This window comes from Ranitomeya imitator, chromosome 2 (assembly GCF_032444005.1).
Source record: "Ranitomeya imitator isolate aRanImi1 chromosome 2, aRanImi1.pri, whole genome shotgun sequence".
In the NCBI taxonomy this organism is placed as follows: Eukaryota; Metazoa; Chordata; class Amphibia; order Anura; family Dendrobatidae; genus Ranitomeya; species Ranitomeya imitator.
Window position 1 is genome coordinate 379,690,732 of NC_091283.1, and position 26,960 is coordinate 379,717,691.

Below are 26,960 nucleotides of genomic sequence, written 5' to 3' on the forward strand. Positions count from 1 at the left end.
GATGGACCTAAGTGGGGACTTGCATCCACCTCTTGTGTCTCCCCTTTTTCCTCATAGATTGTAAGCTTTTGAGCAGGGCCCTCATCCCTCTTGGTATCTGTTTTGAACTGTGATTATTGTTATGCTGTAATGTCTATTTTCTGTACAAATCCCCTCTATAATTGTAAAGCGCTGCAGAATATGTTGTCGCTATAAATAAAATTATTATTATTATTACTTGCGTTTTTGTGGCTTGAATTGAAGTTTTTATTGGGAATATTTTACATAACGTTTGGGATCACATTTATCTCTACATTGAGCACTTACCACGAGGTTTCCATCTAAATCTCCGAGTGACGGGATTCAGATGAAACCCCTGAGGATTCGATTCACTACAGTGAGGCAGCAGAGTTACTCTGAACTCCGTCTGGCCTCTGTTCAGCGGTGTCTTTTTTAGAAGTGCAGAAAACTGGTCGACCACGCTTTTATGCACGCCTAAAAAGTCGTACACCGCCGGATCATAGGTCAGACGGTGCCCACAGTGACTCCATCTGCCTCATTATATGGAATCTTCCACTAGGGGATCTGTCTGAATCACGTATTTCAAAGATTTTCTCAGAATTCCGGTGTAAGTGCTCATAGTAGAGCGCAGGATAAATGTACTCCGAGCCTAACTGCGATCTTTTTGAGGCAGAATGAACAAATCAACAGTAAGTGAAGAATTTATTTCATTTATTTTTTACACCGTTCCTCGTGCGGTATAAGTGATTTGGCAACTTAATAATTTGGGTCAGTGCGATTACAGTGATACAAGATTTATATAGTTTTTGCATCACCATATTTTGAGAGTTATAATTTTTCTACAGTCATGTGACAGCTTGTTTGTTGCAGGACAAGTTGACGTTTTTATTGGTACCATTTTCGGGTATATAACATTTTTTGATTGCTTTCTATTTCAATTTTTGGCAGGCATAATGAACAAAATCCAGCAATTTAGGAATTGTTTTTTATGCCATTTTAAATGTGGTAAAATTGATAAGACAACTTTATTCTTCAGGTCAGTACGATTGCAGCAATACCTAAGTTAAGTCCCTATTTTATGTTTTTGCTCTTTTATGGAAAAAGGAATTGTTTTTTCATTGCTATATTCTGAGAGCTATAACTTTTTAATATTTTTGCTGATGGAGCTGTATGGCGACTTGTGCAGGACTGCATGTTTTCAGAGATACCATTTTTATTTACATTCATCTTTTTGATCGCATTTTATTATACTTTTTTCCAGCCCGTATGATGAAAAATCATAGTTTGCCCCCCCCCCCCTTTTTTTTTTTTACAACGTTCACTGTAGGGGTTATCTAGTGTGAGATTTTTATAAATCGGGTCAATCCAGACATGATGATACCAAAATGTGTGTACTTTTTTTATTTATTTTTTACATAAAAATATGTATTTATTCTTTTTTTTATTATTTTGTCATTTTTTCTAGATATTTTTTTAGGACAATTTTTCTTCTTTTTTTACATAGTCCCTCTGATACATTCACTTGGTCTCAGAAGCTTTCTGTAGCTTGGTGACCTGAGGGTTTTCATGACGACCACGAGTCACCATGGCAATGATAGGGCCCCCATGATGATGTTGCAGGGGCGCCGATTTGAAAGAAGAGTGAGCTCCTGTACCTCTGCCTGCCTCCTAAATGTTTTGATCGCTCTCATTCACAGCATTTGTGGGTTAAACAGCAAGAGATGGTGCAAAAGCATGGCCACTAACAGCGTCGGCCACGAACAGGGTCGAGCTCCTGCTTTGATCAGGTAGGAGGTGCTGGCCACCCTGAGTTGTGGGGGCGGGCGGCATTGGTCCCTGCACCTCTTCCCGTGCCGTGCTCAGATGTCAGTGATGTGCTTTAAAGGCAGTGACAGTTCAAAATCATGAAGAGTGACGGGGAGACCGAACCTCGCCTTTGGCTCTCCCTCACCCAAACTGATGCGAGTGGTGGCATCTAAGTGCATCACCGCACCAAGATTTCCTCCTTTAGGTGTTCAATCACTATACTTTCACTTTTCTTCCTTAGCCTATACTCTATAGGTTCCTTTCTCCTCTTCTTCATAGTTTTCCTCTCCAAATTCCTTACCCCACTCCCCATCCAAAAAACATACATGGACCTACCATGGACCTGGTTTCACTGTTCTCATAATCAATTATCCAACCAACATCTTGATTATGGCTAGAGTTAAATTATGCTCTTTTAATGCCAAAGGGCTTAACATACCGGAAAAAAAGAAGACAGGTACTGTACTCTAGCCACAAGCAACGTGTCTCAATACTAATGCTACAGGAGACTCACTTCGAGACGGGAGTGACTCCTAACTGTACATCGTATTATTACCCCAAATGGTTCCATAGTACGAACCATTACTCAAAATCTAAAGGGGTATCTATAGGTTTCCACAAGTCTTTCCTTCCAGAGATTCTTGATTTGGTAGTTGATACAGAAGGGAGATTTATCTTCTTGAAACTAGCATGGAGATCTTGTGAACTCATATTAGCAAATGTTTATTTCCCTAATGAGGGTCAGCACAAATTTGGCTCTACATGCAAAAAGCTTCTAGAAAAATTTGCAGGAGACTCGCCGATAATCGTTGGCGGTGACTTCAACCTCCCAATGAATCCTCTAATTGATGTGTCATCGGGTAAGTCCTCATATCCCTTATCCTCTATCAAAAAAGTGAAGAAGCAGTTGAGTGATTTGCGGTTGATGGATGTGTGGAGGGTGTTGCACCCAGACGTGAAAGACTATAGCTTTTATTCTCCAATATATTCTACATATAGCAGAATTGACTATTTTTTCATCTCGCACTCTTTGTTGGATAGCGGGGTGGAGGCTGACGTGGGGTCGGTCCTGTGGTCTGATCACGCACCTATTTATTTTTCGATACAGCTGGATCCCCTTGTGAGATCCAGGTTCTCGTGGAGATTAAATGAGAATCTACTACAGGATCTGACCTGTGTTTCAGAAGTGAAACGATCCATTGAAGGTTTTGTGGCAGACCATGCTGATAACCTCACGTCTCCGATCAAATGGGAGACCCTAAAGTGTATCTTAAGGGGTGTATTCATATCACACGGTGCTCGCCTTAAAAGAGAACGCACGGCAGAAATTGCTGAGCTCTCCTCCCAAATATACAAACTAGAAACGCAGCATAAACAGTATCTCTCACCGCTCACTCTGTCAAGCCTGTCCATGGCCAGACAAAAATTACTCACTATTGTACATCAGAAATCCCGGTGTTTACGAGAGAAAATAAAGAGTGGCTTCTATCACCTAGGTAACAAAAGTGGCACATTTTTAGCAAGAGCCCTCCATCCGCGAGGCCCACAAACATTCATTCCATATATCAAAAACGCCAGGGGTAAAAAAGTTTATAGCACGCAAGATATACTCTCTGGCTTCCATGACTATTATAATTCTCTATATAACATAAAGGGTCACGTTAAAGATCTTTCCTTGCACTCACTTCAAGATAAAATCAAATCTTATATCCAGTCAAACAAATTCCCTACTATTTCAGAGGAGTCCCTGGCAGATCTGGAGGACGATTTTTCATTAGAAGAGGTCTCCTCTGTGATTAAGGATCTGAAACTAGGTAAAAGCCCTGGACCTGATGGTTTTACAGCTAGCTTTTACAAACAGTTCTCGGATCTGCTATGTTCTCCGCTTTTAACCTCTTGTAATTTTGTAGCCTCAGGAGGGTCCTTTCCACCACAAGCCCTAGCTGCACATATAATGGTCATCCCAAAGCCAGAGAAAGACCCTGCGCTTTGTAGCAGTTATCGCCCCATCTCACTTATCAATATAGACATGAAAATTTACGCCAAAATGATAGCTAAAAGATTAAACGGTCTTTTACCCCATTTAATCAATCAGGACCAGGTCAGTTTCATTCCAGGAAGGGAGGCGAGAGACAACACTATAAGATCTATTTCTCTGATTGATAGGGCCAATAGAGGCAGTGACCCCATGTGTATATTTTCAATTGACGCCGAAAAAGCATTCGATAGGGTGGGGTGGGAATTCATGCACAGAACACTAGAGGGCATTGGGTTGAAAAAGAAAATGCTGAGGAGTATCATGGCTCTTTATGAATCCCCCTCGGCACAGATCAAAGTGAATGGGTCTCTGTCGGACCCTATACATATTCGTAACGGCACTAGGCAGGGGTGTCCCCTTTCACCCTTATTGTACGTATTAACTATGGAACATTTAGCCACTGCGATCCGTAACAATCCATCTATAAAGGGAATAGAGATCCAATCAGAAGAACACAAATTAGCCCTGTTCGCTGATGATGTCCTTGTATACATTATCTCCCCCATAACTACTATTCCTAACATCATTTCAGAGTTGCAGAGATTTGGATTTCTGAGCAATTTAAAAATAAATTCACATAAATCGGAAGTACTAAATATCTCACTTTTGCCCTCTCTGGTCTCTCAGCTGCGCTCCTCCTTTCCGTTCAGATGGCGAACGGACTTTCTTAGATACTTGGGCATAACATTAAGCTAAAAAACAACACAGTTATATGAGGCCAATTATAGATTAGCCCTCCGCAGAGCAGAGATGGATCTGGAAAAGTGGAGCAAACTACACTCATCCTGGCTGGGTAGGATTAATTCCATCAAGATGGACTTGCTGCCACGCCTCCTCTATTTTTTCCAGACTATCCCTATGGCTCTCCCTCCGTCCTTCTTCTCCAGACTTAAGACTATAATCACACGATATATCTGGTCTGGCAAGTGTTCACGTATATCATACCAGCTCCTAAGCAGGTCTAAACGGACAGGAGGACTAAGCCTTCCAAACTTCCAATTCTATAACTACGCATCTCTAGGAACATGTGTTTTGGATCTTTTTCATCACACATGTAACAAAAAATGGGTAAGCCTAGAATCTAAGCTCTCATCAACCAATCCCATTGCAAACATTTGGCAAAAGAAAAACGCACAGGATTTGAAAGAGGACCTTCCCTTCCTCACAAGAAATCTAGTTATTTTCATTAAAAATGGTAACCAAAAACTTAACATTTCCTCGATACCTGGCCCTATGACTCCGGTTATCGACAACCTAGATTTTCCCGCTGGACGGGATAAAGTCTCCTTTTTACACAAACACAAAGATAGTTGCCCGATAATCTATGATTATATAACTCAATCCACAATAAAACCCTTACGGTCCCTCTTTCCCGAATCAGGCCCACCTCCTGGCACATGGCTCTTATATGAACAAATTAAGAGTTACATTAACAAGATATCTAAACAGACTAGTATATTTAGATCCCTCACTCCCTTCGAGTCGACCTGCATGGGTGCGAGGATAGATCTAAGAGCCTCCTTCACATGTTCAGATCTTCACTATGTGCTGACCATCAAGAGAGAAGTTATAAACTACTGACCCGATGTATAGATGCCCGGACAGTATCCACAACATGTTTCCCTCCACCCCAGATCTTTGCTGGAGGTGTTGGACAGAGAAGGAATCGTACTCACATATTTGGTGGTCTTGCCCACCTATATATACATTTTGGGGGGACATCTTCGATCTCCACAATAAATTATCCTTTTACAAGATACAGCCTACAATGGAACTAGCCTTACTATCTATATGCGATCTCTCCATTGCCAGATTTAAGGGAAGCCTTCTTAGACACTTTCTCACAGCCGCACGCAACCTAATACCCCGTTATTGGAAACAATCAAAATCTCCTTCACGCTCCAATCTTGTTTTGGAATTGAACCATATATTCAGAATGGAGCAATTGATTGGACAAGATACTGGAACCTTAGACAAAGTTCTAAACATATGGTCTCCATGGATTATGTTCAGAGAGACTCCAGACATGATGTCTTGGATGGGTTGACTAACTACATTTTTTGAATTACACTTACTTATACCCAGGACCTTTATAAGCATACCAGAAACAGTTGATTGTAGGCGGGAAACCAGGAACCGAACCCTCTCCTCTCCCCCTCTTCTCCCCCCTCTTCTATCTCTCTTCTTCTCTATCTCTTCTTAAACATAAATAAAGTTTAAGCTATCTTAAGGTTTTTATATGATGCTACAACATAGATGTTCCAGTTCACGAACCTTAACCAATTCTATATATCAACATTAAGGAAGAGAAAATATAAGTTTATTTTAAAATTCAATGCATTTTATTGTTCAAAAGTGCTTACAATGAAAACCATTTCACTATGTATTTGTTTGATGATGATCTGATCTGTAATGAACAATCTTATACAACTTATATCAATAAAAAGATTTACACAAAATCATGAAGAGCATAGCACTTCAGGGTGCAGGAACTAACACCCGCTCATGACGTGCTATGTCCTTATTGAATGAAAGGGGTTAATCATTCTTATGTTTTGCTTTTACAATTTGTCAATATAATGATTAATCATACATAGAACTAGCAGTTTTTTAAACTGATGCTTAAGAAAACAAGAGTTTTCTTTCAAACATATCCCCACATTATAGACATAAAAATGACTTCTCTCCTGTGTGAGTTTTTTGGTGTGTAAATAGAGCTGAGTTTTGGGCAAAACACTTTCCACATATTGAACATGAATATGGCTTCTCCCCTGTGTGAATTCTTTGATGTGTAACTAGAACGGATTTATAATTAAAACATTTCCCACATTCTAAACATGAAAATGGCTTCTCCCCTGTATGAGTTCTCTGATGTATAACAAGTCTGGATTTTTCCCTAAAACGTTTCCCACATTCTGAGCATGAATATGGCATCTCTCCTGTGTGAACTCGCTTATGTCTAATAAAAGCCGTTTCGTGGAGAAAACATTTCCCACATTCCGAACATACATACGGCTTTACTCCCGTGTGAATTCTCTGATGTCTAACAAGTTTTGCTTTGATCCTAAAACATTTTCCACATTCTGAACATGCATATGGCCTTTCCCCCGTGTGAATTCTCAGATGTTTAACGAGGTTATCTTTAGTAGTAAAACATTTCCCACATTCTGAACATGAGTATGGCTTCACCCCTGTATGAACTCTCTCATGTAAACTTAAAGCAAATTTATCCTTAAAACATTTCCCACATTCTGAACATGAGAAAGGCTTCTCTCCTGTATGAATCCTCACATGTATAACTAAAGCAAAATTATCCTTAAAACATTTCCCACATTCTGAACATGAAAAGTTTTTCTTTCGTGAGCGAGTTCTTTTGTATTCTCCATCCCTCCTGTTACTTTTGCTCTGCTTAACAGTCTGTAATGAATCATAAAATAAGAGCTGTTGAAAAGGATAAGATGATAGATCTGGGATAATGGCTTGATCTTCATATAGTTCAGTTTTGATAAGACCATCATCTCCTTTAAAATCTGAAAATATCAGCTGTCCCCCTGAACTCCAGGTACAAATATCTGGCAACAATAAAAACAATTTTATTAAAGTTTAAATACATTGCGTTAATAAAGGGTTGTCAACTTTCAACAAACGTTTGCCCATAGGCTCAGTGATATGTAAAAAAAAAACTTGACCTTTACTTACTCTCCCCAGGTTCTGCGCTGTGTGTCTGCAGCTGCCCCAGTTTCCTTGACCGGTTACAGTGATGACAATGCTGTAGCCAATCACTGAGCCCAGTAGCTATGTTGCAGTTTTCTATCTTGGCTTTTCTATTTCAAAGTGGACACTTGCTTATTTTAATGTAAAGTTAAAATGTTAACTTGTGAATTGTTCCACAAAGCCTTTCCTCTAGTTTTTTCCATTTATTTCATGCATTCCTTCTTAAGGCACTAATTCTGAATTGTTTCACTTGGAGTTCCTCTTTTACTTTGGAGCCAAGGATATGTCAACCACTTACCGGTATTGTTTTGCTGCTGTAAATCCCCCAAATGCCACAGTGAATCTTTGACTGCGGCATGTAAAGCATGCCTTTCCAGCACACATCATGGGGTGTGGGTAGGATGCCATTGCAACCTTGGATGTGCCATGACAGTACTCCTTTGAAGACCTGCCTGTGGCAGATGATCACAGGTTAGAGTCCCCAAGAGGGCTAACGAATTTAGATTACATTTTTCTTAAAATATATATATTAAAAAATATTTTAAAAATCTATAAAATTATGAATCTCCCCACTATCCCTCATTAAAAAGTGGGACAAATAAGAAAATGTAATAAAAATGTATCTAATATCTCTTCTACTGAGAATATCCGATATATACAGTGCCTACAAGTAGTATTCAACCCCCTGCAGATTTAGCAGGTTTACACATTTGGAATTAACTTGGCATTGTGACATTTGGACTGTAGATCAGCCTGGAAGTGTGAAATGCACTGCAGCAAAAAAGAATGTTATTTCTTTGTTTATTTTTTTTTTTTTTAAATTGTCAAAAGTCTTTTCAGAGGGTCATTTATTATTCAACCCCTCAACCCACCAGAATTCTGTTTGGTTCCCCTAAAGTATTAAGAAGTAGTTCAGGCACAAAGAACAATGAGCTTCACATTTTTGGATTAATTATCTCTTTTTCCAGCCTTTTCTGACTATTTAAGACCCTCCCCAAACTTGTGAACAGCACTCATACATGGTCAACATGGGAAAGACAAAGGAGCATTCCAAGGCCATCAGAGACAAGATCGTGGAGGGTCACAAGGCTGGCAAGGGGTACAAAACCCTTTCCAAGGAGTTGACCCTCCCTGTCTCCACTGTTGGGAGCATCATCCGGAAGTGGAAGGCTTATGGAACTACTGTTAGCCTTCCACGGCCTGGACAGCCTTTGAAAGTTTCCTCCCGTGCCGAGGCCAGGTTTGTCCGAAGAGTCAAGGCTAACCCAAGGACAACAAGGAAGGAGCTCCGGGAAGATCTCATGGCAGTAAGGACATTGGTTTCAGTCAATACCATAAGTAACGTACTCCACCGCAATGGTCTCTGTTCCAGACGAGCCCGTAAGGTACCTTTACTTTCAAAGCGTCATGTCAAGGCTCGTCTACAGTTTGCTCATGATCACTTGGAGGACTCTGAGACTGACTGGTTCAAGGTTCTCTGGTCTGATGAGACCAAGATGGAGATCTTTGGTGCCAACCACACACGTGACGTTTGGAGACTGGATGGCACTGCATACGACCCCAAGAATACCATCCCTACAGTCAAGCATGGTGGTGGCAGCATCATGCTGTGGGGCTGTTTCTCAGCCAAGGGGCCTGGCCATCTGGTCCGCATCCATGGGAAGATGGATAGCACGGCCTACCTGGAGATTTTGGCCAAGAACCTCCGCTCCTCCATCAAGGATCTTAAGATAGGTCGTCATTTCATCTTCCAACAAGACAACGACCCAAAGCACACAGCCAAGAAAACCAAGGCCTGGTTCAAGAGGCAAAAAATCAAGGTGTTGCAGTGGCCTAGTCAGTCTCCTGACCTTAACCCAATTGAAAACTTGTGGAAGGAGCTCAAGATTAAAGTCCACATGAGACACCCAAAGAACCTAGATAACTTGGAGAAGATCTGCATGGAGGAGTGGGCCAAGATAACTCCAGAGACCTGTGCCGGCCTGATCAGGTCTTATAAAAGACGATTATTAGCTGTAATTGCAAACAAAGGTTATTCCACAAAATATTAAACCTAGGGGTTAAATAATAATTGACCCACACTTTTATGTTTAAAATTTATAAAAATTTAACTGAGCAACAAAACTTTTTGGTTTGTAAGATTTATGCATCTGTTAATAAATCCTGCTCTTGTTTGAAGTTTGAAGGCTCTAACTTATTTGCATCTTATTAAACCTGCTAAATCTGCAAGGGGTTGAATACTACTTGTAGGCATTGTATATATTAATAAGTATCATAAAAAAGTAGTAAAGAAAAAAAACAAAAACACCAGAATAGCAACTCTGCCAAATATGCAATAAGAAGCAAACAGTAGTATTTATCTCCCCCAAAATGGGATAAATAAAAAATTCAGCTCTCCGCTCAAAAAAAAATAGCCCTCACACAGCTCCATCAATGTAAAACTGAAAACATTTCTCCATTCTCAGAAGATGGCGGAACAATCCAAATTTTTTTGTTTACATTTTTCTTTTATCACAAAACGTGGTATTTCTTCCCATTTTTCAATACATTGTATGTTAAAGCAAATAACATTCAAAACTACATATTGACTCGCAAAACAAGCTCTCATACAGCTATGTTGTGGGAAAAATATAAAAAACTTTAGGCCTTGGATGAAGGGAAGCAAATAAAAATTAAAATTATAAATAGTCCAGTTGTGAACTGGTTTACAGATTCCCTGTCGTTCCTCTTTCAATGTCGCCCAGGTACTCCGCCAGTCTTTGTACTTGCTTTTCCAGCTGGACAGACATGTAACTGATCAATAAACACAACGGTGGCCAATGCGTCTATGCTCTGGCCAATTAAAGGCTTCAGAAATCACATATCTGTATGGCCAGAACAGAAATTATGGAGATCAGCTATGTAATATTTTTTCTCTTTAGAAAAAAATTGTTACTTAAATTTTACCCACTGAAACTTGCAGATAAAGTAATGTAAAATAGCTGTGTAAGGCTATGTTCACATTTGCGTTGTGCGGTGCTGCGTCGGCGACGCAACGCACAACGCATGCAAAAACGCATGCAAAACGCAGCTTTTTGTGACGCATGCGTTCATTTTTGCATGATTTTTGGTGCAGAAAAAACTGCATCATGCAGCGTCCTCTGCGCCCTGACGCTTGCGCCAAAATGACGCATGCGTCACAAAACGCAAGACAACGCATGTCCATGCGCCCTCCATGTTAAATATAGGGGTGCATGACGCATGCGTCGCTGCGGCTGCACCCAACGCAGCACCGCACAACACTAATGTGAACGTAGCCTAACATACCCTAAAAACTTCAACACATAATTGCATCAGCCAGTGATAAAGTAGAATATGTGAAGTCTGAGGTCACTACTCACCCGGATAGTTATCGGTAGGAATCTCTTCTTTACACCACACATCACCCCTCATATATGTCTCTGTATTAATATGGGGCAGATCATCCTGAAACAAATACTAAAAAAAATCACAGACAGATGGATAAGTCATGTGAAATTATTCAAAAGAACAGAAAAGATCATAAATTAACATGATGACCAGAAATGACCACAGTAGATGCAGGTCTCCTGCATAAATCCAACCTGTTGGCTCATAATTCAAACCAGCAGTCTCCATAATCAGAAAATTGTGAGAAGATCCAGACATCTAATCTAATGATGTTCAGGTTTATCCTGTCATCTCCACCAAGTATAACATATACACTGAATGGCCACATTATTAGGGACACCTATCTAGTAACAAGTTGGAAGTTATTTGACTTTCAGAACTGCAACAAATTCTCATGTCATAGATTCCGTTAGATGTTGAAAGAGTTCTGCAGCAATATTGGCCAATGTCGACAGGATCGGTTTTCACAGTTGCTGCAAATTAGATAAAGGTACTGATGTATCTTGTCTTACAGGATTAACATCTGGATACTGAAGAAGTCAAGGAAGCAAGGGACAAAAAGCTCTGTCATGTTTCTAGAAGCAATTCACGACCTTATGACCCTTACGTCATGGTGAATTGTTCAGTTGAAAATGTCCTACTGCCTCAGGGTAAGCATCTGCCATTAAAGAATGAACTTGAACGGACAGAATGATAAGCCCTAGTGTCCAATCAACTACCCACAGATATTAGCTGTACCAAAAAAGATTCTCATTTCTAGGTTTTGATATGTATTGGAAGTACCCTGCTTTATTTTCAGTAGGCCATGTGTAAGTTTCCACTCAAACACATCAGTTAAAGTATCAGTGTTGTTTTGGCTGCAATTCACATAACTGTGCACCTCCTGTTCCTCAGAATGATTTCCGATATCTTCCTCAGACTCCATTCGTCGACAAACTGGACCGCAGCTAATCTAGCACTGATGACCATACTGCATTTGAAGTCACTCAATTTTCACATTCTAATGTAAATACACATTAAAGCTGATCAATTGAAAGCTTGCTCACTTGATTTATGTAGCACTCTGGGGTAATGAATCTAATTTCCATACAAACAAGCTTCCATAATGAAAAGGCCAGTGTCTCTATCAATGAGGCCATTCAGTATATAATACTGTTGAAAAAAAAACAAGAGAAAACACAAGACCTTCACAGCCTTCTACATATTTTAGGGAAGATTTCATGACACCTTCTCATCATTTACCTGATGATCCTGAGGAACATTGGGATCTTCTTGTTTACAGTCCTGTGGAAGAAGAGGACAGGGACATCTCTCTGGTGTTGTCCTCTTACTGGATAGAACTGGAGGAAACACATACAGGGACTGAATTCATTCTTTACATACAGATAATTATAGGCCGTGTGTATTTGGTCCTGGCTATTACCTGGTGATGTGAGGGGCTGGGGAACCTCCATCATGACGTCTTCGTATAGATCTTTGTGTCCTTCTAAATACTCCCACTCCTCCATGGAGAAATAGATGGCGACATCCTGACACCTTATAGGAACCTAACACATACAATGATACCGTCATCTCCTAATCCCTGTATTACTGAATAAAGTCCCCAAATTCCCAGCAGTGTCACCTCTCCAGTCAGCAGCTCAATCATCTTGTAGGTGAGGTCTAGGATCTTCTGGTCATTGATGTCCTCATGTATCAGGGAGTTAGGTGGAAGTCCCGTGATTAGGCTTTGGGGTCTTTCCCATCCCTCTGACACAGGGGCCTGAAAGTGCTCACCAGAGGTCTTCTTCACTACTGTGTAATCCTGGTTATGGAGAGACACATTAATAAATCTCACTGCAGACACTTCCAGAGTCCTCACCTCTCCAGTTCTGTCCATCTGTTATTCCCATAGATAAGAAAGATGTAATATGATGTCATCAGAATCTCTCACCTCTCCAGTAAGCCGGAAAAGGATCTCTAGGGTGAGATGTAATATCCTCTCCACCATCTTGTCCTTGTTCCTATCCATCATTGACGGTTCAATCAGGAAAATTCTCTTATATAGAAGCTCTCCTCTGACAGGATTCGATATTGCAGGGACCGGAATGGGAAGATGAGCCCATGTAATAAAATAAGTACTGGAGATAATAAGGGAAACATACAAGGAGATATATCAATTTTATGTTGTATTCTCAATAATCTACATTCACTGTTTTTCAACCAAATCATTGACAATGGGTAGTGTTTCGGTACAGGAATCCACCTTTAATGTTACCAACAAATGAAGCCAGCGTTGGTGGAAATAAGCAGGATACATGTGTCATATTCTTACCTGTCCAAAAGAGATGTTATTCCATGGTAAGATGTTTAGGGTCTTTTGTCCTGTCCCTATCCCACACTGCAAACTGCTCTTCTTTTACCCATTCTACAAGTCCACACTTTCACATGTCACGATCTTAACTCCTTTAAAACATACTAAACTTTACAGTATGATTTTGAAATGAGTTTATCTTTATGTTGTGAGAACATGGAGGTAACTTAACTAAAAAGCTGCCAGATCATGTCAACTACTGAACCCTTTCAAAGAGGCTAAAGACTATGTAAGTAGAGAGAACTGTGGGATAGCACTCACCCTAAAATGAAGAAAGAACATCAACTTCTATAGTGGCTTGAAAAAGTATTACGACCCTATTATTATTATTAGACATTTTTATAGCGCCATTTATTCCATGGCGCTTTACATGTGAAAGGGGAAAATATAGACAAGTACAATAAACATGAGCAAAACAAGACACACACAAGTACAGAAGGAGAGAGGACCCTGCCTGTGAGGGTTCACAGTATACAGGGCATGGGAAAGGATACACTAGGAGAGGGTAGAGCTGGTCGTGCAGCGGTTCAGTAGACTGAGGATCACTGCAGGTTGTAGGCTTGTCGGAAGTGGTGGGTCTTCATGATCTTTTTGAAGGTTTCCGTGGTAGGCGAGAGTTTGATGTGTTGGGGTACAGACTTCCAGAGTATGGGGGAAGCACGGGAGAAGTCTTGTATGCGGTTGGGGGAAGAACAGATAAGATTAGAGTAGAGAAGGAGATCTTGAGAGGAAGGATGGCTGCATGTGGGTAAGTACTTGGAGACCATGTCACAGATGTATGGAGGAGACAGGTTGTGAATGGCCTTGTATGTCATAGTTATGGTTTTGAACTGGAGCCTCTGGACAATAAGAAGCCAGTGAAGGGCTTGGCAGGAGAGGTTGAGGAATAGTGGAGAGACAGGTGGACTAGTCGGGCAGCAGAGTGTAGGATGGATTGGATTGGTGCCAGAGTGCTAGAGGAGAGGCCAGAGAGTAGGAGGTTGCAGTAGTGGAGGCGGGAGATGATAAGGATGTGCACTAGAGTTTTTGTGGTTTCATGGTCAAGGAATGCACGGATCTGGGAAATATTTTTTGAGTTTGAGTTGGCAGGAGGAGGCCAGGGCTAGGATATGTGGTTTGAAAGAGAGGGCAGAGTCGAGGATCACTCTGAGGCAATGAGTGTGTGGGACTGAGGAAAGTGAGCAGGCATTGACAATGATGGATGGCTCTGGTGGAGAGGTAGAGTAAGATGGGGAAAAGATTAATTCTGTTTTGTCCATGTTCAGTTTTAAAAAGCGAGCAGAGAAGAGGGCTGAAATAGCAGACAGACATTGTGGGATTTTGGTCAGTAAGGAGGTGAGGTCAGGTCCAGATAGGTAGATCTGCATGTCATTGGCGTAGAGATGATACTGCAAACTGTGGGATTCTATGACCTGTCCCAGGCCGAAGGTGTAGGTGGAGAAGAGTAGGGGTCCTAGAACTGAGCCTTGGGGAACACTGACAGACAGGGAACGAGGTGAGGAGGTGGTGTGGAGAGGGAGACACTGAATGTTCCGTCTGTTAGATACGATGAGATCCAGGATAGGGCCAAGTCTGTGATGGCAAGAGATGAGAGAATCTGTAGCAGGAAGAAATGGTCGACAGTGTCGAAGGCAGAAGACAGGTCCAGGAGAAAGAGGACAGAGTAGTCTCGCTTGCTCTTGGCGGTTAGTAGGTCATTAGTGACTTTAATTACAGCAGTTTCAGTTGAGTGATGTGGTCAGAAGCCAGATTGTAACCGGTCAAAGAGGGAGCAGGAGGAGAGGTGGGAGGACAGTTCAAGATGGACATATTGTTCCAGTAGTTTTGAGGCATAAGGGAGAAGAGATATCAGGCGATAGCTAGACACAGACAATGGGTCGAGGGAGGGCTTTTTGAGGATGGGTGTGATCGAGGCATCCTTGAAGGAGGAGGGGAGGACCCCATTTGTAACTAAGTAACTAAGAGTTTGAAGAGGTGTGTTAGGGTTGGAATGAAGATTGTGGTGAGGTTAGGGATGAGGTGGGACGTGAGCGGGTCAAGCATGCAAGTGGTGAGATGTGATCTTGACAGGAGGGTGGAGAGCTGATCTGCCATGATGAAGAAGCTGGTTTTGGTGGAACAGGGCGGGCAGTTAAAAGAGGCATTGGGGGCTGTGAGCCAAAGCTTTCTCTGATCTCGATCTTCTGCTTAAAGAAAGAGGCAAAGTCTTCAGCATAAATGAGAGGAGAGAGAGGAGGTACTGGAGGATGGAGTAGAGAATTGAAAGTGTTGAAAAGCGGTTTAGGGTTGTGAGACAGGGAGGATATGAGAGATGAGAAGTAAGTTTGTTTTGCGGCAGTGAGCATGGACTTGAAGCTGGTGAGAGACTGCTTGTATGCGATGAAGTGCTCGGCAGAGCGGAATCTCTTCCATCCTCGCTCAGCAACCCTGGAAGCCCGTCTCAGTTCTTTGGTCAGGCTGGTCAGCCAGGGCTGCCTGTTGATTGTATGAGTTTTGCTATGGGTGAGGGGGGCGGCCGAATCAAGTGTTGCTATTATTCTGGTGTTATAAAAAGTGGCAGCAGCATCTCTGTCATGAAGGGAAGCTATGTCTGCAAGAGGGAGAAGAGACTCAGAGAGTGATTGTAAATTGAGGTGCTTGAAATTTCTGCGAGGGTGAGTGAGTTTGTGGAGTGGGGGTTGCGCACTGGGAGAGGAGAGGGAAGAGAATGTCAGTAGGTTGTGGTCAGACAGGGGGAGGGTTGAGTTAGTGAGATTACTAAGGGAACAGAGGCAGGTGAAGATAAGGTCCAGCGTGTGACCATCTTTGTGAGTGGCTGTGAAGGACCATTGAGTGAGGCCAAAGGAGGCAGTGAGCAAAAAAAGTTTAGAGGCAGCTGGGGTGGAAGCGTCAATGGGGATGTTGAAGTCACCCATGATGATAGTGGGGATGTCAGCAGAGAGGAAATGAAGTAGCCAGGTGGTGAAGTGGTCGAGAACGGTGGAGATGGCTAGTTCTGGGGGCAGTAGATAACAGCCAGCTGGAGGTTGGAAAAGGAGTAGATGCAGATGGAGTGCACCTCAAACGAGGGAAGCGTAGCGGAGGGTAGTAGCGGAATTGAGGTAAAGGAGCAGGTATCGGACAGGATCAAACCAACTCCTCTACCATGTTTGTTACTGGGGCGAGGGGTGTGAGAGAGTTTGAATCCACCATAGGAAAGCGCAGTTAGAGCGGCAGTCAGAGGGGGTGAGCCAGGTTTTTCAGCATGTTAAGGAAGGAGAATTTGTTGGTGATAAAAAGGTCATGGATAAAGGACAGTTTATTGCAGACAGAGCGTGCATACCATAAGGCTCCAGGTAGGGGGGCTGGGGGAGTGAGGGCTGGATGAATGGGTTTGAGGTTATCATCATTGCGAAAATGTGTAGAGGATCATGGCAGGGGGTTAGAAATGAGTGTGGGGATGTGTTGAGGAGGGCCAGGATTTGGGGATATGTCGCCAGCAATGAGGAGTATCAAACAGAGCGTTAGAAGGTGGGAGCAGGATAGGACATGATGTGGCCGTGTGTGCCTGGAGAAAAAAGATTGTATGTGGAGGAACAAGTTTGAGGAGGTGAATTGGCTGGGGAGGATGCAGGGAGAAATGATTACTTCCTTACTATGTGGAGAATTATAGGTGATAGGAAAAAATAGAGTACAGTAGTATGGGGTGAAAGCGAAAAGAAACAGAAACATTGTAGTGGTTTTCGATTCCTTTACCTTACAGTCAATTCCAGTCCAATTCTAGTCTAATTCATAGTAGTGTAATTAGAAATCTGTAATTTGAAATATGGAATCTGGAAGATGCCTGGATCAGACTATGTCTGGATCAGATGCATAGCTCTGAATAAATCTGCAACTAAGAGCTGTCAGAATACAAAATGTTAGGCACAGACCACATAGGGCAAGCAGTGTTACTAGGCTAATTGCCCAAGACACTCATCGCAAAAGTTGTGGATATACTCCCACTAATTTGTAAACATGCAAGAAAAAATAGAGTAGTCCATCCACCATGGAATAAATTATTGCAAAATTTTATTAAAGTTAAAACAAAAAAAGCACTTACATAGTAATGGCATCAATACCAAGTGACAGAGTTACAAACAAGGGAAAGCAGGTGCAACACCACTTAAACAATATTATAGGAGTGATGGTGGTGGGCAGCCAAATGCATCTTAGAAATGCACCCCATGAACTATTTCACATTTTTACACGTTACACCTAAAAACATAAATGTATATTATGTGATATACCAACACTAAGTATCAAGTGTAAATGAAATGATACATGGTTTTCTAAATATTTTGAAAATGTAAATCTCAAAATTGTGACGTGCATTTGTATTCCTTCCCCCCATCAATACTTTTTAGACCACCTTTAGCTGCAATTACTGCTGCAATCCTTTTGGTGCTTGTGTCTTCCAGTGTTGCACATCTAAAGGTGACATTTTTGCCTATTCTTCTTTGTAAGGTAATAAATAATAATCTTTATTTTTATATAGCGCTAACATTTTCCGCAGCGCTTTACAGTTTGCACACATTATCATTGCTGTCCCCGTTGGGGCTCACAATCTAAATTCCCTATCAGTATGTCTTTGGAATGTGGGAGGAAACCGGAGTACCCGGAGGAAACCCACGCAATCACGGAGAGAACATACAAACTCTTTGCAGATGTCGTCCTTGGTGGGGTTTGAACCCAGGACTCAGCGCTGCAAGGCTGCAGTGCTAACCACTGCGCCACCGTGCTGCTAGCTCAGTGAGATTGGATTGAGGCATATGTGAACAGCAATTTGTAAGCCTTGCCACAGATTTTCAATGGAATTTAGGTCTGAATTGTGACTGGGCCATTCACACACATGAATATGCTTTGATATAAACCAGCCATTGTATATCTGGCAGTATGTGTTGGGTCATTGTCCTGCTGAAAGGTGAATCTCTCCTCCAGTCTCAAATCTTTTGCAGCCTCTAACAGGTTTTCCCTTTATTTAGCTCCATCCATCTTGGCATCAATTCTGACCAGCTTCCCCACCTCTGTTGAAGAAAAGCATCTCCACAGCATGATGCTGCCACCACCTTTGACAGTTGGAATGTTGTTTTCCAGCTGATGTGCATTGTTAGTTTTCTGCCAAACATAGTGTTTTGTGTTTAACCCAAACCATTCTACTTTGCTCTAATATCACCTGAACACTTTCTTCCACATGCTAGCGGTGTCCCCTGCATTTTTTTTTTTTGCAAACTGCAAATAGGACCGCGACGTCATTGAAGGTCCTTCGCTCAATGCATCCTTAGGAACGGAGGCCGCCGCTTGCACCGCTGAGAGCCGCGGGCCGTCAGAAGGTAAGAATATCCCATAATTTTTTATTTTTATTATTTTTTTTACATGAATATGGATCCCAGGGCCTGAAGGAGAGTCTTCTCTCCTCCAGACCCTGGGAACCATCCGCACCGCACACGCCGTATAAGATGACTGGGCGTATAAGATGACGTCCGTCTTATACGGCGAGTATATCCCAAACTCCATATTTTATATGGAAAAGTTGGGGGTCGTCTTATACGCCCAGTCTTCTTATACACCAGAAAATACGGTATCTCAGGCACAGGCATGGAATGAGGCGGTCAGTCCGAAGTAGAGGATGAGGAAGCTGGCCATCCATAGTCATCATAGTGGGGCGTGCAAATTGAAACAATGCCCTCTGCCATGCTGGCAAGCATGGGAAAATGTAAGCACAAAAGGCATTATTATAGCATCCAACAAATGGATAGCCAATAAATGGCCATTCTTTTAGGTGGATTTCTTTTTTTATCTTCCAAAAGAGAGTCAAAATTGGCACATCACCAGGAAATGCCATGTTCCCTGCTTGGCAAAGCTTTTGTGGGGCAGACGCCTGCTGACCACACATTTAACTAGGAAACCCTTCTACGCTCCACACAACGTCTCTTCTCTTGTGCTAGCACTGGAACTTCAACAAGTAACTCAGGCAGCTATAGCACTTACTACTCAAATGAAATAATAGAGCAGACATTTTGTCAAGTAAGGCTCAGGGTCAATCAGCCACACATCTCTAACCTGTCCATTGTGTTCGGTAGCTGTACAGTATTGCTACTGGAGATGCCAGTGCTGCGCCTACACAGCTGGACAGCATATTGCCTATTCTATCTTATTTTATACTTCATGCTACCGTTAAAGGGAACCTGTCACCCCCAAAATCGAAGGTGAGCTAAGCCCACCGGCATCAGGGGCTTATCTACAGCATTCTGTGATGCTGTAGATAAGCCCCCGATGTAACCTGAAAGATGAGAAAAAGAGGTTAGATTATACTCACCCAGGGGCGGTCCCACTGCGGTTCTGGTCCGATGGGCGTCGCGGTCCGGTCCGGGGCCTGCCATCTTCTTACGATGACGTACTCTTCTTGTCTTTACGCTGCGTACCCGGCGCAGGCGTACTTTGTCTGCCCTGTTGAGGGCATGGCAAAGTACTGTAGTGCGCAGGCGTCGGGAAAGGTCAGAGAGGCCCGGCGCCTGCGCACTGCAATACTTTGCTCTGCCCTCAACAAGGCAGACAAAGTACGCCTGCGCCGGAGCCGCAGCGTGAAGACAAGAAGAGGACGTCATTCTATGAAGATGGGAAGCCCCGGACCAGAACCGCACCGGGACCGCCCCTGGGTGAGTATAATCTAACGTCTTTTTCTCTTCTTTCAGGTTACATTGGGGCCTTATCTACAGCATTACAGAATGCTGTAGATAAGCCCCTGATGCTGGTGGGCTTAGCTCACCTTCGATTTTGGGGGTGGCAGGTTCCCTTTAACGATAGACACCCACATCTCCTGCTTGTCCATTGTGTTCTATAGTTATCCTGCACTGGTGCTAGGAACCCTAACTTGTATAGAGAAAATTATCCTGAAACCGCAAGCGAACAAAAAATACTTTTTTCCAAGCTTATTAAGAAGCCATTGCTTCTTCACTTTGAAATCAAAACCCTGTTGCTGCTTTTACAAAAAGGGATCATTTTTGAACGGATTTTTAAAAGGCCTTGCTTCTTAATTTCCCAATCAACAATCCTGTTTCTGATCCCAAAATAGAGGTAACAGTGGTTTTGGTACCAACGAGGTCTGAACGGTTTTATACTAAGTTTATAGTGCTGATTAAGAATAGGATTTCGGTTTTGCCAGATCAGCTATAGTTTCTGAGATATTTAACAGTTAATTACGGTAATTACAGTAGAATTCTGTCTTCAAAAAGTCGCTTTTATAGCATTGTAAGCCCACAAATTGAAATACAAAATAATTACCGTATATGGGATATTTCATTATCTAAGACACTGTTAAAGAGTCACAAGACAGACCAAAAGCTATTGAATTTGTTATCACACACTAGTTGCATTATTTTCATGGATGAATTATCTCAAAAACTATAAACAGTGTGACTTTTTTAATTGACTACCTTCCAAACACCCTAAATTCTTTCATAAACTCCTGGCACCTGAAAACATTTTTTTATTTTTTTTGGAGATTTGTCTAATTTTTGGACAGCTTGTTTAACAAAGAAAGTCATTGCTTCTTTAATTTTGATTTTAAGGGAAAAATTTGGTTAAGCTGGCGAACTTGAATTTCAAGACATTTGCTCGTCTCTACATTATTGCTTTCTAGTAGTTATCCAGGTGTAAGGCCTACGGTCTCAGACCTTAAAACACATCTTTATACCAGTCATGACAATGGCTCACACATGGTGGGAATGCCTGTTTTTTTAATTTAAAGGGGCTACCTGGGATTTTATGAAATTTGCATGACAGCAGGCAATGTGGTGAGGAGAAAAATTACCCATGAATCACCTCTCTAATACCTTCTTTTGCTGCACTTGCAATTCATATGACTGACTCAAGCAATCACGGGCCTCAATAGTGATGGTTGCCTGTGAAAAGCTGAGGTCCTTATTTGGCATCAGGATTGGTGGAGACTATCTAGTTTTGTTCTAAAGCAAAATACATCCTACATATCAAACTTTTTTACATGAATATTGCCAAAGATTACAGCGAGAGGAGTTATGCAGATTCACCCGCTGTTACATTTTTGTCAGGGGAAGGCAACTTCGCTGCCTCCAATTACCAGGACAATTACACAATTGTCTGACGATTGATGGAGGAGACCATGGCTGCTTTGACTACTAGGCTGGTTATTGGGGAACTCACAGGGAGTGTATGATGTATGCACCTCTGATTCCAATGAATGGAAAATATGTATACACCCCCAGTACGGTCACTGCCAAAAAATTTCTTGACTGTCACCACCAATCGTTTATACGGGCCGATTGGATACCAGTTACAGGTAGCGTATGGCTTCCGGGTGCAGTTTACAGAGCAAGAGGAACAGAGCTACTACATTTTCTATGTTTAATCCAGAAAGATAGATAGTGTTTATAAAAAATATAGAAGATGGCACAAAATGGGAACAAAACAATATGATATATACAATTACATAAAATATAATGATAAACAAAAAAAATCAAATGGCTGAGCTTAGCTCATTTGGAGAGATTCTAGCAGCCTCGCATCCATCCCTGCTACGACAACAAAAATCTACCGTATTTTTCGGACTATAAGGCCGGCGCCACACTAGCGAGTTTTATGGACGTATGAGCGCAGAAAATACATCTGTAAAATACGCATAACACACGGCCCAATGATTCTCTATGGCCCAGCTCCTATCAGCCGTATTTAACGGATCCGTATTATACGGTCTTCTACGGCCGTAGAAAATCGCAGCATGCTGCGTTTGCCACCGTATTGCGCAAAAAATACGCCAATGAAAGTCTATGGGGGTGAGAAAAATACGGATTACACACGGACCAACAGTGTGACTTGCGAGAAATACGCAGCGGTGTTAGAGAGAAAAGCCGGCAATTCAGCGCGGTGTACAGTAAAATCACATTGACAGGTTAGAATAGAATAGGTAGAATAAATGTGTAACATACATACATAGTAACATAGTTAGTAAGGCCGAAAAAAGACATTTGTCCATCCAGTCATACTATGTCCACATAGTATAGGGGTATATATATATATATATATGTCATTGAGACACATATATATACATATTAATATTTCATACAGTGCGAGATAGCTTTAATATATATATATATTAATATTTCATACAGCGCGAGATAGCTTTAAAGCCGGTAATTCAATTGCCGGCTTTGCGATCTCCTTCCTAAACCCGACATGATATGAGACATGGTTTACATACAGTAAACGATCTCATATCCCCATTTTTTTTTTAATATTACACACTACTAATGTTAGTAGTGTGTATGTGCAAAATTTGGGCGCTCTAGCTATTAAATTAAAGGGTTAAATGGCGGAAAAAATTGGCGTGGGCTCCCGCGCAATTTTCTCCGCCCGAGTAGTAAAGCCAGCGACTGAGGGCAGATATTAATAGCCTAGAGAGGGACCATGGTTATTGCCCCCCTCCTGACTAAAAACATCTGCCCCCAGCCACCCTAGAAAAGGCACATCTGGAAGATGCGCCTATTCTGGCACTTGGCCACTCTCTTCCCATTCCCGTGTAGCGGTGGGATATGGGGTAATGAAGGGTTAATGTCACCTTGCTATTGTAAGGTGACATTAAGCCAGATTAATAATGGAGAGGCGTCAATTATGACACCTATCCATTATTAATCCAATAGCATGAAATAGTTAATAAAACACACACACACAATATTGCAAAGTATTTTAATGAAATAAGCACACAGGTTGTTGAAATATTTTATTCCACTCTCAATCCACCTGAAGATCCTCGACCTGTAACAAAGTAAAAATAATAAACCAACAATATCTCATACCTTCCGTCGATATGTCCCACGATGTAAATCCATCTGAAGGGGTAAATTATAATGCAGCTGTGCTCGTGCCTGTAAAACACCGGGGAATGAATGGAAAGTAGGTCAATGACCTGTAGTTACCTTCATTCGCGGTGAGGTGCCCTCTGCTGGATGTCCTCATATGACCTCGAACCTGGGAACTTTTCAGAATATTTTCCCAGCCTCGAGGTCATATGAGGACAACAAGCAGAGGGTGCATCACCGTGAATGAAGGTAACTACAGGTCATTGACCTACTTTCCATTCATTCGCTGGGGTTTTACAGGCAGGAGCACAGCTGCATTATAGCAGAGCTCCTGCCTGTAAAATAATTTAACCCCTTCAGATGGATTTACATCGTGGGACATATCAACGGAAGGTATGAGATATTGTTGGTCTATTATTTTTACTTTGCTCGAGAGCCCACGCCAATTTTTTCCGCCATTTAACCCTTTAATTTAATAGCTAGAGCGCCCAAATTTTGCACATACACACTGCTAACATTAGTAGTGTGTAATATGCAAAAAAATGGGGATATGAGATGGTTTACTGTATGTAAACTATGTCTCATATCATGTCGGGTTTAGGAAGGAGATCGCAAAAGCCGGGAATTGAATTACCGGCTTTAAAGCTATCTCGCGCTGGATGAAATATTAATATATATATTTATATGTGTGTCTTACTGATATATATATATGTATATATATATATATATATATATATATACAGTATATGTGTTGTTACGATTTTTTGAGAACATGGATCCATTGTATGGCCGTATGTCGGTTTTGCAAGCCTGCAAGAAAATCTCGCAGTATGGATGCCATACGGATTACATACGGAGGATGCCATGCGCAAAATATGCTGACACACCCTGCCTACGGAGGAGATACAGACCACTATTTTGGGGACTTTTCTGCGTATTACGGCCGTAAATTACGGACCGTATTGTCTTACGCCGAGTGTGACACCGGCCTAAGACAAACTTTTTTACTCTAAAAATGTGGAGGAAAATGGGGGGTACATCTTATAGTCTGGATGTACCTGATCTGGCTGTTGAAAGGTAGGAGGGGAAACGTCAGCATACAAGGATAGGGATGAGGAGCCATGCATACCAGGATAGGGATGAGGAGGCCATGCATACCAGGATAGGGATGAAGGGGACCATGCCTACAAGGATAGGGATGATGGCAGCATGCATACCAAGATGGGGATGAGGGGGCATGTATACCAGGATGGGGAGGCCATGCATACCAGGATAGGGATGAGGGGGACCATGCCTACAAGGATAGGGATGAGGGGGCATGCATACCAGGATGGGGATGGGGAGGCCATGCATACCAGGATAGGGATGAGGGGGAGGATGAGGGGGACCATGCCTACAAGGATAGAGATGAGGGCAGCATGCATACCAAGATGGGGATGAGGGGGCATGCATACCAGGATGGGAATGGGGAGGCCATGCATACCAGGATAGGGATGAGGGGGACCATGCCTACAAGGATAGGGATAAGGGGGCCATGCATACCAGGATGGGGAGGGGATGAGGGGGGCATGCATACCAGGATGGGGATGAGGAGGCCATGCATACCAGGATAGGGATGAGGGAGCCATGCATACCAGGATAGGGATGAGGAGGCCATGCATACCAGGATAGGGATGAGGGGGACCATGCCTACAAGGATAGGGATGAGGGCGGCATGCATACCAAGATGGGGATGAGGGGGAATGCATACCAGGATGGGGATGGGGAGGCCATGCATACCAGGATAGGGATGAGGGGGACCATGCCTACAAGGATAGGGATAAGGGGGCCATGCATACCAGGATGGGGATGAGGGGGCATGCATACCAGGATGGGGATGAGGGGGCCATGCATACCAGGATAGGGATGAGTAGGCCATGCATACCAGGATAGGGATGAGGGGACCATGCCTACAAGGATAGGGATGAGGGCGGCATGCATACCAAGATGGGGATGAGGGGGCATGCATACCAGGATGGGGATGGGGAGGCCATGCATACCAGGATAGGGATGAGGGGGACCATGCCTACAAGGATAGGGATAAGGGGGCCATGCATACCAGGATGGGGATGAGGGGGCATGCATACCAGGATGGGGATGAGGGGGCCATGCATACCAGGATGGGAATGAGGGGGCCATGCATACCAGAATGGGGATGAGGGGGGCCATGCATACCAGGATAGGGATGAGAGGGCCATGCATACCAGGATAGGGATAAGGGAGGCCATGCATAATAGGATGGGGATGAGGGGGCCATGCATACCAGGATAGGGATGGGGAGGCCATGCATGTCAGGATAGGGATGAGGGGGCCATTCATACCAGGATGGGGATGAGGGGGCCATGCATACCAGGATGGGGATGAGGGGGCCATACAAGGATGGGGATGAGGGAGCCATACCAGGATGGGGATGAGGGGGGGCATTCATACCAAGATGGGAATGAGGGGGGCATGCATACAAGGATGGGGATGAGGGGGCCATGCATACCAGGATGGGGATGAGGGGGCCATGCATACCAGGATGGGGATGAGGGGGCCATGCATACCAAGATGGGGATGAGGGGTCATGCATACTAGGATAGGGATGAGGAGGCCATGCGTACCAGGATAGGGATGAGGAGGCCATGCATACCAAAATGGGGATGAGGGGTCATGCATAGTAGGATAGGGATGAGGAGGCCATGCATACAAGGTTAGGGATGAGGGAGGCCGTGCATACCAGGATAGCGATGAGGGGGCCATGCATACCAGGTTAGGGATGAGGAGGCCATGCATACTAGGATAGGGATGATGAGGCCATGAAAGAGAAGGAGATCCAGCTCAACGAAATAGTGAAAAATCCATAGTTTATTTCACTTAAAATATAGTGAAAGGACAAAACATCAGCATACCAAAAAATATTATAAAACCAAGGTCAACGCGTTTCCGGTGACTAAGCACCCTTGATCATGATCTTGGGAATGTCGGTATGGTGAGCTGGATTTTATTTTTTCATGATGAGGCCATGCATACTAGGATAGGGATGAGGACGCCATGCATACAAGGATGGGGATGAGGGGGCCATGCATACCAGGATAGGGATGAGGAGGCCATGCATACCAGGTTATGGTGAGGGAGGCCATGCATACCAGGATAGGGATAAGGGAGCCATGTATACCAGGATAGCGATGAGGGGGCTATGCATACCTGGCATGGTACAAAGTACAGAATTGACCACATCTTTTGCTTACATTTTTTTGTCTTATAGTCCGAAAAATACAGTATATCTCGTAAATATTGGATCGAAACAAACCCCAATATGCCTATCTGGACCTCAGAGCCGAAGTGTCTATAGTCTGTGCCTTGGAGAGCAAACTTCTCCTCCTCTGGTAAACATTTTCCTATAGAACACCTTTCCTGTGTCAAGACCTTTTCCGTGTCATTTCCTAGACACTGCAAGGAATCCTGGCTTCAAAAGGAACTTCAATGGCAGCTCTTCCTATCTTAATTACTGCATATACTCGTGTATAAGACGACCTGAGTAAAAGCCGAGGCACCTAATTTTGCCTCGAAAAACTGGGAAAACTTATTGACTCAAGTATAAGCCGGGTATGCATTGTCCCCTAATCCCTATTCTGGTATGCATGATTCCTCATCCCTGTCCTTGTATGCATGGCTCCTTATTCCCATCCTTGTCTGCATGGCTCCTTATCCCCATCCTTATGTGCATGGCTCCTCATTCCAATCCTTGTATGCATGGTTCCTCATCCCT

At 42.9% G+C, this 26,960-nt stretch overlaps 1 protein-coding gene across 1 annotated transcript in view; it reads right to left on the reverse strand.

Moving 5' to 3' along the window:
* The window catches only part of LOC138666626 (zinc finger protein 850-like), a 154,737-nt gene that overhangs the window by 109,620 nt on the left and 18,157 nt on the right, over positions 1-26,960 (reverse strand). The window contains exons 2-7 of the mRNA XM_069754822.1: positions 12,900-13,086; positions 12,591-12,770; positions 12,390-12,513; positions 12,209-12,306; positions 10,939-11,035; positions 6,507-7,416 (exon numbers count right to left, since the gene is read on the reverse strand). Coding sequence (XP_069610923.1) covers positions 6,507-7,416; positions 10,939-11,035; positions 12,209-12,306; positions 12,390-12,513; positions 12,591-12,770; positions 12,900-12,980 — 1,490 coding nt within the window. The 5' untranslated portion in view covers positions 12,981-13,086. The remainder of the gene's footprint in view (positions 1-6,506; positions 7,417-10,938; positions 11,036-12,208; positions 12,307-12,389; positions 12,514-12,590; positions 12,771-12,899; positions 13,087-26,960) is intronic.